We start from the raw sequence: 17,500 nt of genomic DNA on the forward strand, positions 1-17,500 counted from the left end.
AATAGTGGACTGAACAGATATTGCAATAATTATTTCTAATAACTTACTGAATGTCTAACATATGGTTACTAATTTCCCAGATCATCATCCATGACAATGACCATTATCATTTGCATGTCAGCTTCAATGACTTAATTGAAACATACTCGAACACGTCAGGTCAGGTGAGGTCATTCCATTTCTGAGACAATATTCATGGCGAATTTCATTCCATCTCGAAGGTAATTTTGACACATAAAGGGTTAACGAATCTTTGCCCCGTTGCAGGTTCTGTTGCTGAGTTGCGTCTGCGCGCTGGCCACGTGCCTGCCCAGGCCCGACCAGGGCAATCAAGGTCAGAAGAAGGTCACGGTCACCCAAGCCGCCCCTGTGTACAAGAAACAGAACAGCGCCAATTTCCATCACGCCTCCTCAGTGGGGGGCTTCCAGACGCCCTCCTCTGGCGGCTATCACGGCGAGGGCACGCCTACTTACACAGGGGCAGAAGGTCAAGGTCATTACGGAGGGGGCATCATCTATACGGGCCTCCCGGGGCCTGGGGAACATGCGATGTCCCCCTCGACGTATCATGGAACGCCCAATGTAGGTGGTTATGTTCAATTGATTCCAGTTCGTGATAATTTCTTTATTTAATATTTTATTTATTCAATAATTCCTTTATTTAGTAATTTCTTTATTTAACATTTATTATTTTATATTTTATTTGCTTAATAATTTCTTCATTTGATAATTTCTGCATTTAATAATCTATTCATTTAATAATTTTTGTAATAATTTATTTATTTAGTAATTTCTTTAATAATTTATTCTTTTAATATCTTTAATGATTTATCTATTCAATGATTAATTTAATCCATAATTCATTTCTTTAACAATATCTTTACTTAATAATAAACTTATTTATTAAATTTATTGATTTAATAACATCTTCACTTATTAATTTCTCTACTTAATAAATCCTTTATCGAACTCAGGCCCACAACTTCGGGTACGAGGTCTCCGACTCCCTGCTGGGCAACAAACACGGGCACAGCGGCTACTCCGACGGCCAGACTACCCAGGGGGAGTACCGCGTCCTCTTACCCGACGGGAGAACCCAGGTGGTGACGTACTCCGCCGATCCCAAGAGCGGCTTCATGGCCCGGGTGACCTACGAGGGGCAGGCCAAACCCTACGTGCCCCCAGAGAGGCCTCAGTACACTGAGAGCGCCCAGTACCCCTCTGGTTTGGCTTATTCTCAGTGATAGTTTCCGTCTTTCTGATTTTTGAAATTGTTGAGGAAGTGGAGAGGGCATGTTTGGGGTACTGGGTATCGAGAAGGACTTGTATTATGTTTAGGTATAGTAATGGGAGTCATGCGTCTATGATATAGTGCATGAATAGACTTAACATGGCCAAGACACTCAAAATAAAATATTCAATATTTTATCAGCAGGTCTTAAAAATGTGCAATATTTTATCAGCAGGTCTGGAAAATTGTCTACATTTTATCAGCAGGTCTTGAAAATTCAATATTTTATCAGCAGATCTTGAAAATGTTCAATATTTTATCAGCAGGTCTTGAATATGTGCAATATTTTATCAGCAGATCTTGAAAATGTTCAATATTTTATCAGCAGATCTTGAAAATGTTCAATATTTTATCAGCAGATCTTGAAAATGTTCAGTATTTTATCAGCAGATCTTGAAAATTTTCAATATTTTATCAGCAGATCTTGAAAATGTTCAGTATTTTATCAGCTGATCATGAAAATGTTCAATATTTTATCAGCAGATCTTGAAAATGTGCAATATTTTATCAGCAGATCTTGAAAATGTTCAATATTTTATCAGTAGATCTTGAAAATGTTCAATATTTTATCAGCAGATCTTGAAAATGTTAAATATTTTATCAGCAGATCTTGAAAATGTTCAGTATTTTATCAGCAGGTCTTGAAAATGTTCAATATTTTATCGCCAGATCTTGAAAATGTTCAATATTTTATCAGCAGATCTTGAAAATGTTCAATATTTTATCAGCAGGTCTTGAAAATGCGCAATATTTTATCAGCAGGTCTTGAAAATGTGCAATATTTTATCAGCAGGTCTTGAAAATGCGCAATATTTTATCAGCAGGCCTTGAAAATATTCATTATTTTATCAGCAAATCTTGAAATCATTCAGTAATTTTATCAGCAATTTTTGAAAATATTCAATATTTTATCAGGAAATCTTGAAAATATTCAGGTCTCAAAAATGTTCAATATTTTATCAGCAAAAATCATATTCCCAAGATGCAAGTGTAGAAAGACGATAATACCCTGTTTTGGAAAGTGTCATATATTTCCCATACATTTATGTCTCTTCCAAAGTGTTATAAAATTATATTATATCATATATTTACCACTTGGGAATAGATTAAACTTATGAATAACCCATAAAGACAAGGTGTTTTAAACTGATGCATTATTTTAAGGATTAGAATTAAAATGCTTCGCATTTATTTTTATATTTCCATAATCTTTTACTCTAATTCAGTAATAAAGTTTTTGTTACATGAGCTGTTAAGTTTTTATGCCAATTATTTGAGATACCTTGAACAAGAGCAAAGAATTAGATCAATGTCATGAGAGAGAGAGAGAGAGAGAGAGAGAGAGAGAGAGAGAGAGAGAGAGAGAGAGAGAGAGAGAGTTTGTTCCATAGCAAGCGGTTCGCGATGTATAACAAATCCGCTGTATCCTATTCTCTACATATTTATATATATATATATATATATATATATATATATATACTATATATTTTTATCATAACTACATAATAAGTTTAAGTGCATTTACTTAAAAAAACTTAATGCAAATGTCCTCCACGATGTGTCCAAATGTATACCTACAACATACACACACACGCGCGCAAGCAAGCAAGCAAGTGCAATTTGAAGACTCGTTCTTCGAGTCAGTTGTTGTAATGTGGTGTTTGAATCCTCTCATATGTTTCATGCCCTCGATGTGGGCTTTCGCTTGAAGTTTAATGAATGTATTTGCTCGTTCACTGAGGCCTGGATGTCAGCTGAGATCATACTATACACCTCTCGTGAACACAGACATACAGACAGGGAAAAGACAGCAGCGGGGGAAGTGGTTATTAAATATTCCTCTCTCTCTCTCTCTCTCTCTCTCTCTCTCTCTCTCTCTCTCTTCCGGGAAACTCGTTCACGAGTCCAATATCTCAGATGATTAACTTGTAAATAACTTTATGTCAAACATAACGAAGTTAATAGATTGCTTATATGTATAGACCATTCGAGCTTGTGTTGAAGTCACATAATTTATTAGCACGAACAACGACGATAATCACAATTACATCACTAACAACAAAACTAACTGATAAAAATGAATATTTTTGTTAAGTCTTCACGGCAGCTGAAACAGCAAACGAACACTGAAATTTGAATTCGACGCCGGCCCCGCTAACGAACCTCGACGTTCACTGTATCGAGGCTGCGCCACCACGGCGACTCAACTGCCACCACATATGCGCTGCTGTTGGGAAATGTTGGATAACGGCGGTATGCGACGTAACTCGCGCCCCCGGATGTCGACGAATTTTTAAATCGTTTTCTTCTATTTTTTTCCCCTTTTCTTCTTTCTGGCGAATCGGAATAATCGCGAACGTCAGTGAAATTGTTCTGGTTTGATTTTAGGGGATATACGTTGTTGTTTTTATTGAAAATCTGATTTCGAGTTAGTGGAATGATGAAGAGACTGAAGACCGACCGACCGACCCCATTATGGTGAGACTCTCTCGATGCAGACAGTCACTTAGTGCAACACACACACACACACACACACACACACAAGGTAATACTAATGAATAAACATCACGAAACCTAAAGTACATTATACATCATCGTGACGTTTTTTCTTAGGGCAGAATTTCAACGCGTCTTATTTGACGAAGAAAATTAAACAAACCGTTTTCGTGAAGAAAAAAAAAAAAGGAATTCTGAAAATATTGTAACAGCATGAAATGTCAAGTGTCATTGGAAAAGAAAAAGGATATTTGACCCACGTGACTGAGGTGACTTGAGTGAAATGTAACGCACGAATGAATGTCATGCACGAATGCACTGACTGTCAATATAAGATCGATTGGATTCTTTAATCATACAGACGTCACCAGGTTATACCAATTGGTGACTTATGAATGACATTTTTTAGGCCTACTTAAGTAGCTGTGTGTGTGTGAGAGAGAGAGAGAGAGAGGAGAGATCTTGTTGGAACAATTCTTTGGGAACAAACTTTACTTACTACGGAAGTGGTTTCATTTTGATCATTATATTACGTAACACACACACAGAAAAGAGAGAGAGAGAGAGAGTCACTTTTGGACAGAATTTTTTGGGAAAACTTTACTGTATGCAGAAGTGGTTGCGTTTTGAGTCTCATTTTAAGTAGCTGTATGTGTGTGTGAGAGAGAAAGAGAGAGAGAGAAAAAAAAAACTTTTGGAATAATAATTTTTGACAAACTTTATTATATATAAACAAGTGTTACGTTTTAAGTCTTATTTTAAGTAGCTGTGTGTGTATGTGTGTGTGTGAGAGAGAGAGAGAGAGAGAGAGAGAGAGAGAGAAACCTTTAGAATAATCATTTTTGACAAACTTTACTACATAAACAAGTGGTTCCGTTTTAAGTCTTATTTTAAGTAGCTGTGTGTGTATGTGTGTGTGTGTGTGTGATGAGAGAGAGAGAGAGAGAGAAAAAAAAACCTTTGGAATAATAATTTTTGGTAAACTTTACTATATAAACAAGTGTTGCGTTTTAAGTCTTATTTTAAGTAGGTGTGTGTGTGTGTGTGTGTGTGAGAGAGAGAGAGAGAGAGAGAGAGAGAGAGAGAGAGAAACTTTTGGAATAATCATTTTTGGCAAACTTTACTATATGTAAAGAAGTGGTTGCGTTTTGAGTATTATTTTAAGTAGCTGTGTGTGAGAGAGAGAGTTTTGGAATAACCAATGTGACAAACTTTACTATATAAACAAGTGGTTGCGTTTTGAACTTTATATTAAGTACCATTCTTTCTCATATCTGGATAAAAAAGTTCAGAGATAACACCAAAAATTAATACAGAGATGAATGCGACATAAGAAAAACAATACAAAAATTCTTTTCTGTTTCGTCATTCATGAGACTCGTCCCTGGACGAAATTTCGTAAAAATCCACACCTAATTTCTAAAAAAAAATATATATATATAAAAAAAATAGACGAGCACAAACAAACAAGACATATATAACTTCTTAGGATAAATGGTAGATGGAAAAAGACAAATAATCGCATACAGATAAACAAGACATATATAACTTTTTTTTAGGATAAATAGTATATGGAAAAGACAAATAATCACAAAACTAAAAGACCAACAAAAACACAATTACAGCCATAAGAAATGAATCAGCCAAACGGATGAGTTGTTCAATCGTCGGTACATCTTACAAAAATCATTTAAAACATTTTACAAATTAAGTCAAGTGGCATTCTCTCCTCATTTTATTGTCGACTAAAATATCGAAAATTCTGCTCGAACACTTAATGACTCGCTCATACCTACTAGATTTGATTTTGCATACTTGCTCTGCTGGGTTGGTCAGAGTTAGAATGTCCACGCCAGGCCTCCTTATCGCCCTCCCCCCTCCCCGCCACACGCATAAAACCAGTGTGACCTCAAAAGGTCGCCAGATCTTATGAATTTACGCAGCTGCACTCTGAGACATTCTTACCTGCAAATGTGAGAACTATATTGTACGACTACTTTTGGGGAACGTCCTCATACTACTTACTGGCTTGTATTTGTGTTTTGTGAGTGTTCATGAGATTAATCAAATCATGTTCAATCCTGAAGAACGTAGAATTATCTCCGTCGTAATGTATCCAGTGAAGACCATCTTTTAAATTATCAAAGATTACACACACACACACACACACACACACACACACACACACACACACACACACATATATATATATATATATATATATATATATATATATATATATATATATCAGGGCCTCAATGAAACAGAATGGTACCTAGCGGAGATATTCAGTCAAAAAAAAAAAAAAAAAATGACAAGCTTTCTTGGACTAACAGTCCTCATTGTCAAATATCCGTGCCATGCCATTATGCCCGTCGTGAGTCGTACAGTTTCAATGACGTTTTGTTAGTAGTTGTATTAATGCACAGAAACCATTGTGTAAGTGATAAGTTTATATATATATATATATATATAAATATATATATATATATATATATATATATATATATATATATATATATAGAAAACCATTGTGTAAGTGATAAAGTTAATATATATATATATATATATATATATATATATATATATATATATATATATGTGTGTGTGTGTGTGTGTGTGTGTGTGTTTGTCTGGATGTGTTTATGGGAAAACGTCACGTTGAACTTAATTAAACCTGAAAAACGAACAATATTCGATTAACCCAAAAGTCTTCGCGCAAAATAGCTCTTTAATCTTAATTAATTCATCTAATAATAATAATAATAATAAAAATGTCCCAGTCAATGCGACCACTAAAGACCAATTTAATTAAGAAAGAGAAAGAAAGAAGTGCGCCCTTGAGGCAAAACATCGCCAGATTTAAAAGTGACAACAACGAGAACCCTAAACGGAAATGAGAAGGTAATTAACATGTTAACATTAACATCTTCGTTAAAGCAAGTGAGTCTGCCCTGTATTTTTACTTTTTTTCTTCCATATCTACGTGTTTTTTTTTCCGCTCATTCCGGGCGACTGGTTCAATTCTACCCCACCCGAGTTAGCCTTATCACCCAAGACAGAACACGAGAATAATGTGAAAATATGGAAAGGGTCAATTAACTTCTTTAATGAGTCCATCATAAAAGGTCTTCCTTATTAATTGTTTCTTTGTGACGATTAATTTTGTTCATTATTCTTAGTGGATTATCAACATCTTTCTCTTTTCATTCTAAGATCATTATTTTATCTTGAATAAAGCAAGTGTTATTTGAAAAGCGTTGTTACTTCCTCGTTGGAATTTCTTTCTGGTGATAAAAAAATTCATTTCTCGAAGTGTTTCGGATTCCACAATAAGGTGTAGGTCCCGTTGCTACGTAACCAATTGGTTCCTAGCCACGTAAAAATATATAATCCTTCGGGACAGCCCAGGGAGAACTGTTAATTAGCTCAGTGGTCTGGTTAAACTAAGACATATTTTTTGAAAGCGTTGTTTCTGGTTAACTTTAATGGGTAAGTATATAAACAAATCAGTTTAGCGAAAAACGTTAGTTAACTGATGGATGGTAAACGAAAGATTAATGCTTGTAGGCGTCTTCCATATGATTAGGGGTTTATCTTCTGAATAATAATAATAATAATAATAATAATAATAATAATAATAATAATAATAATAATAATAATAATAATAATAATAAAGAGGGAGAAAAGACTGATAAGTATCAAGATCTGAAGATAGAAATAAGAAGGATATGGGACATGCCAGCAGAAATTGTACCCACAGTCATACTGACACTATAGGCACGATCCCAAGATCTCTGAAGAGTGTGCTCCTAGAAACAGCACACATAGTGAGAAAAGTAATCGACTCCTAAGGGGGCAGGATGCAACCCGGAACCCCACACAATATAAACCACCCACTCGAATATGATGACTGTGATAGATATATATATATATATATAGTAATTTAATTTTTCGTGGTGTTGCATACATACCTTTTCTAGATAGGATGAAAACAAAGGACGAGGGACTGGCTACCCCATCTCAAAATATTTAACGAGACCCGGAAGCATATTCCCGAATAGTAACCGAGTATTGGACCTTCCCTGAAAACGGGGGAACGCCATATCTTGAAAACTATCCATAGGATGTTCTTGAAAATAGTCTCATTATGTTTCCCACACCCTAATTGCCAGCAGATTAATTTATAAACTAACCTAACCCAAACTAAGGTAACCTAACTTAGGGGGATGGAAAAAAAGGGGAGGGGGCGGCTGTCGCAATACTATAGTATACATCTCGTGAATTTGCGACCCGGAAGACTGTTACTTCCGGAGGAGGGGAATATGACGACGGTAGGTTACAGACGAGTCTCTAGATTCTAGAATCTAGAGATCCTGAGATCCTATATGGAAGTGGAATCACGGGAAAGACCTGAAGACCTGAGAGAGAGAGAGAGAGAGAGAGAGAGAGAGAGAGAGGAGAGAGAGAGAGAGATTAGAATTCAATCCAACGCTCTACATAGTATGTCTAAGGCGAATGAAGCATGCACGCTCACTCGCACAACACTCAACCCATAATCTGTTTGATTCGTTTAAGAATGGAAAGCTCAAAATACCTGGCACGACGGTCAATTGTTATCGTGCCATCGAGACTCGAGACCGCCATACCATTATGCCAGTCGTGAGTCGTCCAGCTTGAGAAGATGAGACACGAGGGAAAGGTAGATCGAAAAGATATAACAAGTAGATGCAAGGGAAGAGAAAGACTCACGAAACCTAAAAAGAGAAAGAGGGGGGCCCAGGGAGGAGGAGAAAGGTGAGAGAAACACCACACGATATGGAAAGTTCGGTTGGCGAAGACACCACGATTCGGAGGGGCGTCTCGAATATAAAAACATTGGCCTTTGGGATTGAAGTCAGTCTCATTTTCCCCCTCTCAAGATGATCTACGGTCAGGTGAGCCTTGGGGATCTCTCGTAGCCTACTACAATACCCTCATAAAAATCTCTGAGATATGAGTCTAGTGTTTTCGCTGAGGTTATTTCAAGTTGCTAGCCATTTAAATCAAAACTCATTTAATTTTTCATGTTGTCATTTGTTTGGGAAGTTTGGGAATATTTCAGGCATTATCTTTATATAACCCCGTTTTGCATAAAGAGAGAATATAGGTCGTTACAACGATACTTAATTCGGTTATAAATCCGAGTCTAAGATTTATAAAGCTACGCTTGTGTGGGAGTTGTTGTTAGTCTGCAAAACTGTCTAACAGATATCAACGTACTAGTAGTTTTTTTTTTATAATATTCCTCAAATTTACAACGCAGTTTTACTACAACTTGTTATGGATTTTCATACTTTTATAAAACAATTTTTGCTTGTTATAACCTTTAGAAATCCTTTCAAACTTTACCACTGTTGTGAGCAGCCTACAAGTAAGATCCCGCACTGACACATATGCCAGGTTATCCTAAGTCAACCAAACACCTGTTTACAGAAGATAATGTTAGGTTGAGAAATCACCCAAAACAAGGAAAGCTTTCTAAAGAAAGAGGTCACACCATTTGTCACAAGATGTAAATATCTTCTCGTTTTATCTGTCATTCACTTCTTTCCCCAGGTGATCTGCATGTGGAGCCTATTGGCAATTGCTCTATTTGGTTTTATAGAGCAAGTGCAAAGTAGAGCTGACAATTCTGGTTACTCTTATGATCCGCCTGAATCATCTCTTGCGTTACCGGGACAATCTTCCGCCCTTCAAACCTTCACCGGACCGGGACAGTCTTCTGGCTTGTCATCCCTCGCAGGACCGGGACAATCTTCTGGCCTTTCTTCCCTCCAAGCACCAGGACAATCTTCTGGCCTGTCATCCCTCGCAGGACCAGGACAGTCTGCTGGCCTTCAATCCTTCGCAGGACTGGGTCAATCTTCTGGCCTGCCGTCCCTCGCAGGACCGGGTCAATCTTCTGGCCTTCCATCCCTCGCAGGACCGGGACAGTCTGCTGGCCTTCAATCCCTTGCAGGACTAGGACAATCTTCCGGCCTTTCTTCCCTCGCAGGACCAGGACAGTCTGCTGGCCTTCAATCCCTTGCAGGACTAGGACAATCTTCCGGCCTTTCTTCCCTCGCAGGACCAGGACAGTCTGCTGGCCTTCAATCCCTTGCAGGACCGGGACAGTCTTCTGGCCTTTCTTCCCTCGCAGGACCGGGACAGTCTTCTGGCCTTTCTTCCCTCGCAGGACCGGGACAATCTGCCGGCCTTCAATCCTTCGCAGGATTAGGACAATCTTCCGGCCTTTCTTCCCTCGCAGGACCAGGACAGTCTGCCGGCATTCAATCCCTTGCAGGACTCGGACAGTCTTCTGGCCTTTCTTCCCTCGCAGGACCGGGACAGTCAGCTGGCCTTCAATCCTTCGCAGGACTAGGACAATCATCCGGCCTTTCTTCCCTCACAGCACCGGCACAATCTTCTGGCTTTTCATCCCTCGCAGGAACGGGTCAGTCTGCCGGCCTGCAATCCTTCGCAGGACTAGGACAATCTTCTGGCCTCCCATCCTTCCCAGCACCGGGACAATCTTCTGGCCTCCCATCCTTCCCAGCACCGGGACAATCTTCTGGCCTCCCATCCTTCCCAGCACCGGGACAATCTTCTGGCCTCCCATCCTTCCCAGCACCGGGACAATCTTCTGGCCTCCCATCCTTCCCAGCACCGGGACAATCTTCTGGCCTTCCACAACAATCTTTCGGCATTGGCGGTGGTCAGGTAAGGCTGAAAAATAGTTTAATATTATGTTCCTTTATTTCACATACAAGTAATGAGTATTGCTAAACAAATGAAGCTTTGTGCATAGATGACTAATTCTCATTTATACTTCAGTCTTCCTTTGGCCTGGCTGGATCGTCCTCACTTGCATCACAGGGTCAGTCTTTTGGTGTTTCACCTGTGTCTCCTGGAAGTGAGGTAAGGCTTGTAGTATACAATGGTGTTTTTTTTATTATTCTTATGCAATCAATGCTTCGTGGAAGGTTGTTACCATAAAGATAATGCATGAGAAATGAGGAAATATTTAGATTTATTCCTTTCATTTATAGTTCCATATATTCAACACCCACAGTTAAACTAAATTGAGACTTGCCTTCATCCACATTGAAATGGTCTTGTTATTTCCACAGGCTGGGATGCCCTACACGTTCGCGTACAACGTAAATGACCCTATCCAGGGTCTGGATTTCGGTCATCGTGCCGCTTCTGATGGGTCTGCCGTCAAAGGAGAGTACTTTGTGTTGTTACCAGATGGGCGCAAACAGACAGTATCATACACGGCTGATGACTTCAAAGGGTATGAGGCTGAGGTCACTTATGAAGGAGAGGCAGTGTTTCCAGTTTCAAATCAGCAGCCTGGGCAATTCGGCCAACAATTTCAACCTTCGGGACAACCCACTCAGTTTGCCCAGTCACCTCAAGGTTCATTCTTACAATCCCCCCAACAATTCCAGTCAACACAACAATTGCCACAGCAGCCTAGTGGATCATTCCAGCAATTTTCACCACAAAATCAGCAGCAGTTCCAACCAGCTACACAGCAGTTTCAACAGCCTCAGGCACCTAGTCAGTCGTTCCAGGCACCTCGACCACAGCAACTTCAGGGTCCTGGCCAACAATTCCAGCAGCCTCAGCAGCTGCCTTCACAGTTCCAACAGTCTCAAAGACCCAGTCCTTCAGCTCAGCAGTCACAGCTGAACCAACAGTTCCAGGCACCTCAGCAGCCAAGCCTACAGCCTCAGCTATCTGAACTCCAGTTTTCTCAACAACCTCTCTCTCAAAGTCAGCAACCTGTTGGTCTGTCCCAGCAACTTCAGCCATCTGGTTTCCAGCAACCTACACCTCAGAGTCTTCAGGCACAGCAGTCAACATTCCCCGTGCAGGCTTCACAGGTCAGCCAACCACCAAGAGGGTCAAGTCTCCCATCTCGGCCCTCTGGACAAATAACACAGCGACCCAGTCAACTGGGACAACAGCGACCAAGTATTCCAGGTGCAATTGAACAGACCTACGGGACACCTGCCCGAGGTATTCGAGTTTAATAGATGTTATGTGTTTTACACAATGTTCTTGATATTTTGTTAATAAATTGTTGTTTTGTTGACAATGATGTTCTTTAAGTCACCTCTATGCCAAAATGGAACAAAAATTAGGACGACTTTGACCCATCTGAAGAATGAACATAAATCATGCAAAAAGCAAAAGTTAATTCCCGTTATACTTGAGAAATAACAAATATCAAGAAATCAATTTTATTTCGTAATGAAAATGTAAACATTGTTGACTACTCTCACATAAGAATCTTTTTTGTCATAGCAATTGATCTCGTTACATTTACCATTCAATTCTTTTTATTGTCAATATTGACTTACATAATAAGACTCCTGTCGACTGGACAAGTCCAGAGGTCCACAAGAGACCTCTTACACCTCAGCACACTATCCTATCTTTCCACTTCCTCCTTTTTCATTCCTGCCTCCTGACGATCTTCCTGGCCCATCCACAGTTCTTCATTTCTCCCTTCCTCTCTAGCCTCTCTAGTTGTCACTAGAAGGGCTAGAGTCCCTAGACCCAGACCTGAAGGGCAAATAGGGCAAAGAAAGGATTAGATTGTCTCGTCTCAAGAAGAGAAACCCGGTACCTAGAGGTAGAAGGGATTAAGCCAGCACTGATCTGATCAGTCGGATATTGGTAATCAGGTTCATTTATATTGTGAAACTCACGGTGTATCAGCATCAATATCAACATGAAAATATTGCATAGTCTCATTGCAGGTTCTTTCAGAGTTACGGAAAACACTTCTTGAGCTTATAACGTTAATCTCTTCATATAAAAGACTGCCTGCGAAGTTTAGAGAGACTTGAAGACTACCCAGACATGATCAAAACGTATGTCTGAAGAGGGGTGATGACCTGAGCTCTCTCAAACAATTTGCAAAAAGGAAAAAATATAGGAAATGATGCCAAAAATTGCAATACAACTGAGCAAGCAATCTCGGCAAACAAATATTCTATGTGCTGTATTGATAACTTGGCTATCTGTTAAAAATTTTCAAAGCATATAGTCATCGCAAATTTATATCATACGACTTAATCGAAGTTTTTCGACCTGGATTTTTTACAGGATCAATTTCTCCTTCCGTCTGAATGAATTAGGATGAAACAGGTTGGCGCCTAAGATGAAAATAAAGTCATGTGAGTATATTATTGAGGTCTTGATAACGCTTCCATTGCTCACAGGCACGCATTATGCGTATAGGTACGCATATAACCAAGGAGTTTCTAATGCTTCTACTATATTATACTGCATAATATACATATATCAATATACCTGTATGTCCAAGATGTGCGTATGTAAAGGTTTGTTTTTGAAACATCGTACGTTTCTGGTTATATATATATATATATATATATATATATATATATATATATATATATATATGTATTATACATGATACATACAATCACACACACATATATACATATACATAATATATATATATATATATATATATATATATATATATATATATATATATATATATATATACATATATATATAATATATATATATATATATATATATATATATATATATATATATATATATATATGCATGAGCACATACGCAAGTATAAAAATTGCAACAAACGCTGAAATAATGCGTGGAAGCAATAACTGGGAGTCAATGCTTAGAATACTTTCAAAAAAGGTATTATACTCAATGACGGTCAGCATGTACAAGCGTGAGTGTTCCCTGTTACGCCATATACGCTGCTATAGGTAAATTTTTTTTTCCTTATAAAATGGAAAGGCATATAAACTATCTTACTCATGGATGATATCTCTCGCGTAATACAACACCCTCTTCGTGGGGACTGTAACAGCCCAAATTGCAGGGTGTTGCAACGTTAAACGTAAGACGTTTACGATAGACGATCACGACTAGATTGTACTACTTTGGGTTGGCAGCGGTAGTGAGATTACTCTAGATGCACGCGCGCGCGCACACACACATATATATATACATATATACATTTATATATTAATTTATAAAAACTTGATCACTGACGCAATTAGTCTATGCCTTAATACAATTAATAACGGGACCTCATTTAAAAAAGGATGGTACCTAGTGGAGATACTTATATAGGAAGAATCAGAGCTTGTAACTATCCCTGAATATATATCGCTGCTAGATACTATCCAGTTAAAATGGGGTCCTGTTATTATATATATATATATAGATATATATTGTATATATATTATGTATATATCTATCTATATATATTATAATATATATATATATATATATATATATATAATATACTATATATATATATAACTTGTACTTCCACAAATGACGAATATATCAAATTCTAACCTTAATTTGACTTTATAACAAAATTCACAAGTCTTGGTAGCTCTTTTTTTTTTTTTTTTTTTTTTATTTTCATGTGAGAATTCAGTATGTGTGTGTGTGTACTGCTTCAGCATACTGTGTATATTCAGCGCCCAGGCATTTATTTTTCTTTGAAATCTTTGGATACAAATTATACGAGATGAAATAGTTGTAATATCTTTAAGAATCTGTATTTTACTGGAAATAACTGTATCTGCTGCTAGCTTTTGAATCGCCTAGAAAAACCATAGACATTCCACAACATTCGTACATGCGCTAAGACTGCATTTTTATTTGTTAGTTTCCTATGAAAGAAAATGCATGCCACATTTTATTACATTCTCTAAAGCGAACAACTCTTGTAGATATGTTTGTTTGTTTATATGGTGTTTTTACGTTGCATGGAACCAGTGGTTATTCAGCAACGGGACCAACGGTGTTACGTGATTTCCGAACCACGTCGAGAGTGAACGTCTATCACCAGAAATACACATATCTAACACCTCAATGGAATGCCAGAGAATCGATATGAAATAGGTTTGAAAATCATGTCTATAAATTCAGGAAGGTTTACATGGCTTTATTTCCAGATCTGGAAAAAGAAGCATTTAATGTTTTTTTATACATATATTTCTTCACTAGTTACATGTATCGCTGGTTTCTTTAAAATTAAACTGACATTACATCTCGACACCGAATGGATCTTACAGCTAATTTTTATAGGTTTAAGAGTAAAATATAAATTACGTAGTTCTTACGTTGTGGGAAAGTATAATTTTATTTGATCTTATTTTGTTATCTTATTTTTTACTTGCTAAATGTGTTTTTGTTTTCTCTAAAATCAAACTGGATCGAACAAACTTCACAGCTAATTTCTAACTTTATGAATAAACAATAAATTACGTAGTTCTTACGTTGTGGGAAAGTATTATTTTATTTGATCTTATTTTGCTTTTATTTCATTTTTACCTCGCTAAAAATGCTTTTGTTTTCTCTGAAATCAAACTAGATCGAACGAACCTTACAGCTAATTTTTAAGTTTAAGAATAAAATATAAATTACTTACTTCTTACGTTTGTGGGAATATTTTATTTTATCTTATTTTGTCCTTATTTTATTTTTTACTTCCTAATTTCGTTTTTGTTTTGTCTAAAATCAAACTGGATCGAACGAAACTTACAGCTATTTTATATTTTGTTTGTTTGTTTGTATGGTGCTTTTACGTTGCATGGAACCAGAGGTTATTCAGCAACGGGACCAACGGCTTTACGTGACTTCCGAACCAGGTCGAGAGTGAACTTCTATCACCAGATATACACATCTCTCACTCCTCAATGGAATGGCCGAGAATCGAACCCGCGACCACCGAGCTGGGACGCTAATACCATACCAACCACGCCGCTGAGGCGCTAGCTATTTTATAGGTTTAAGAATAAAATATACATGAAGTAGTTCTTACATTGTGGGAAAGTTTTATTTCATTTGATTTTATTTTGTTCATATTTTATTTTTGATCCGCTATATGTGTTTTTGTTTTCTCTGAAATCAAAATGAATCGAACGAACATTACAGCTAATTTTTATAGGTTTAAGAATAAAATATAAATTACGTTGTAGGAATATTTTACTTTATCTTATTTTGTTCTTATTTTTTTTTTACTAGCCAAATGTGCTTCTGTTTTCTCTGAAATCAAACTGGATCGAACGAACCTTACAGCTATTTTTTAAGTTTAAGGATAAAATCTAAATTAAGCAGTTCTTACATTGTGGGAAAGTATTATTTAATTTTATCTGGTTTTGTTTTTATTCTATTGTTTTCTCTAAAATCAAACTAGATCGAACGAAACTTACAGCTAATTTTAATAGGTTTAAGAACAAAATCTAAATAACGTAGGCCTTACGTTGTGGGAAAGTATTATTTAATTTTATCTTATTTTGTTTTTATTTTTTATCTTGTACTTGCTAAATTGCTTTTGATTTCTCTAAAATCAAACGAACCCTACAGCTATTTTCTATAGGTTCAAGAACAAAATCTAAACTCGTGGGAAAGTAGCTTTATCACAACATCATCGGCAACATCGCCATCACCTTGCATTCGGCTCCGTGTCTGGTCAGACCTCACGCTGCTGCTCCCCCCTGCTCAAGTGAAGCAATTTGGGCAAGCCTTGGGTCAACTTATAGACGGGTAGGGGGGGCGGGTCCCCGATGACCCATCTTCACAACCTCCCTCTCCCCTCTCCCTCGCCCCGGCCGCCTGCGTCTGACCACACGCCGGTATAGGAACGTACCAGGGATAGGAACGTGACCTGAGATGAGCATCGGTGCTACACGAACCGGTAGCGACCCTGCTTGGCCTGCCAGTGGAGTTCTTCAAGTCCTATATATACCGTCGACGTCGTAGGAAACGGCATCACTTACGACTTCCATCGACCACCATGAACTCGAAGGTAAAACTTGAGGAGGGAATTTGTGCGTTTTTTTTCTTTTTTGTTATTGTTAAACTTTATGGAATTCTACGTTGTGTTTTTCTTTCTGTTATTGTTAAACTTCATGGAATTCTACGTTGTCTCATAACACTGTTAAAAGTAGCATTATGGCTCTTTAAGTACTTTCAAGTAGCCTGAAATACTGTACTGCAAGGTAGCGAGTTTATTATGTGGTGTTAGAAGTAGCATTGTTAGCTGTCTTAAAATACTGGAATAAGTAGCGTGTTTAGGGGACTGAAAATACCGTGAAGTAGCTTGTTTAGTGGTTCTGAAATGCTACGTAAAGTAACACGTTTAGCGGTCTTTGAATACAGTAAAGTAGCAAGTTACTGCAAGGCAATCCATATTGCGTTGAAATACTGTTAAAAGTAGCAAATTTACCGGCCTTAAAATACCGGAAAGTAGCACTTTCTTTAAGTGGTATTGAAATATACAGTAACACGTTTAGTAGTCTTAGAGTACCGCCAAGTAGCAAGTTTAATGTAGGAAATATATTTAACATGATATTACTGTTATAAGTAGCATTTATAGTGGTCTTCACATCGCGAAGTATAGCACGTTTGATGGTCCTGAAATACTATAGACTAACACGTTTTAAATATCATAATCCTACCTGATAAATATAAATGAAACAATGAATGTGTAAAATTAATTAGTTTTAAATATCGTAAAGTAAAAGGTTTAGGTACTTAGGTAAAGCTTAAAGTATTATTGCGCCTAGTGTAAGAGACTCCTGATTTCATTCGGTGGAAAGTTGCTTAAGTGTATATATATATATATATTATATATATATATATATATATAGA

General features: G+C 37.4%; 3 protein-coding genes across 4 annotated transcripts in view; all 3 read left to right on the plus strand.

Moving 5' to 3' along the window:
- The window catches only part of LOC135224219 (pro-resilin-like), a 13,531-nt gene extending 11,121 nt beyond the window's left edge, over positions 1-2,410 (plus strand). For both annotated transcript variants that reach the window (XM_064263074.1, XM_064263075.1), the window contains exons 2-3: positions 268-582; positions 975-2,410. In XM_064263074.1, coding sequence (XP_064119144.1) covers positions 268-582; positions 975-1,244 — 585 coding nt within the window. In that variant the 3' untranslated portion in view covers positions 1,245-2,410. The remainder of the gene's footprint in view (positions 1-267; positions 583-974) is intronic.
- Positions 2,411-8,691: 6,281 nt separating this feature from the next.
- On the plus strand, positions 8,692-11,915 carry LOC135224220 (collagen alpha-2(IV) chain-like). Its single transcript, XM_064263076.1, has 4 exons — positions 8,692-8,724; positions 9,386-10,528; positions 10,643-10,726; positions 10,939-11,915. Exons 1-4 carry the CDS (start codon positions 8,710-8,712, stop codon positions 11,848-11,850), a joined length of 2,154 nt encoding a protein of 717 aa, XP_064119146.1. The 5' UTR covers positions 8,692-8,709; the 3' UTR covers positions 11,851-11,915.
- A 4,708-nt stretch (positions 11,916-16,623) lies between these two features.
- LOC135223883 (uncharacterized) overlaps positions 16,624-17,500 on the plus strand; it is a 5,086-nt gene continuing 4,209 nt past the window's right edge. The window contains exon 1 of the mRNA XM_064262798.1: positions 16,624-16,655. Coding sequence (XP_064118868.1) covers positions 16,644-16,655 — 12 coding nt within the window. The 5' untranslated portion in view covers positions 16,624-16,643. The remainder of the gene's footprint in view (positions 16,656-17,500) is intronic.

This window comes from Macrobrachium nipponense, chromosome 10 (genome assembly GCF_015104395.2).
Source record: "Macrobrachium nipponense isolate FS-2020 chromosome 10, ASM1510439v2, whole genome shotgun sequence".
NCBI classification, from domain to species: Eukaryota; Metazoa; Arthropoda; class Malacostraca; order Decapoda; family Palaemonidae; genus Macrobrachium; species Macrobrachium nipponense.

Bases quoted from the DNA above. Each gene is read 5' to 3' on its own strand.
- LOC135224220 (XM_064263076.1), top strand. The intron at 10,529-10,642 runs GTAAGGCTGAAA...TTTATACTTCAG, and splicing joins TCGGCATTGGCGGTGGTCAG to TCTTCCTTTGGCCTGGCTGG. The intron at 10,727-10,938 runs GTAAGGCTTGTA...TTATTTCCACAG, and splicing joins CTGTGTCTCCTGGAAGTGAG to GCTGGGATGCCCTACACGTT.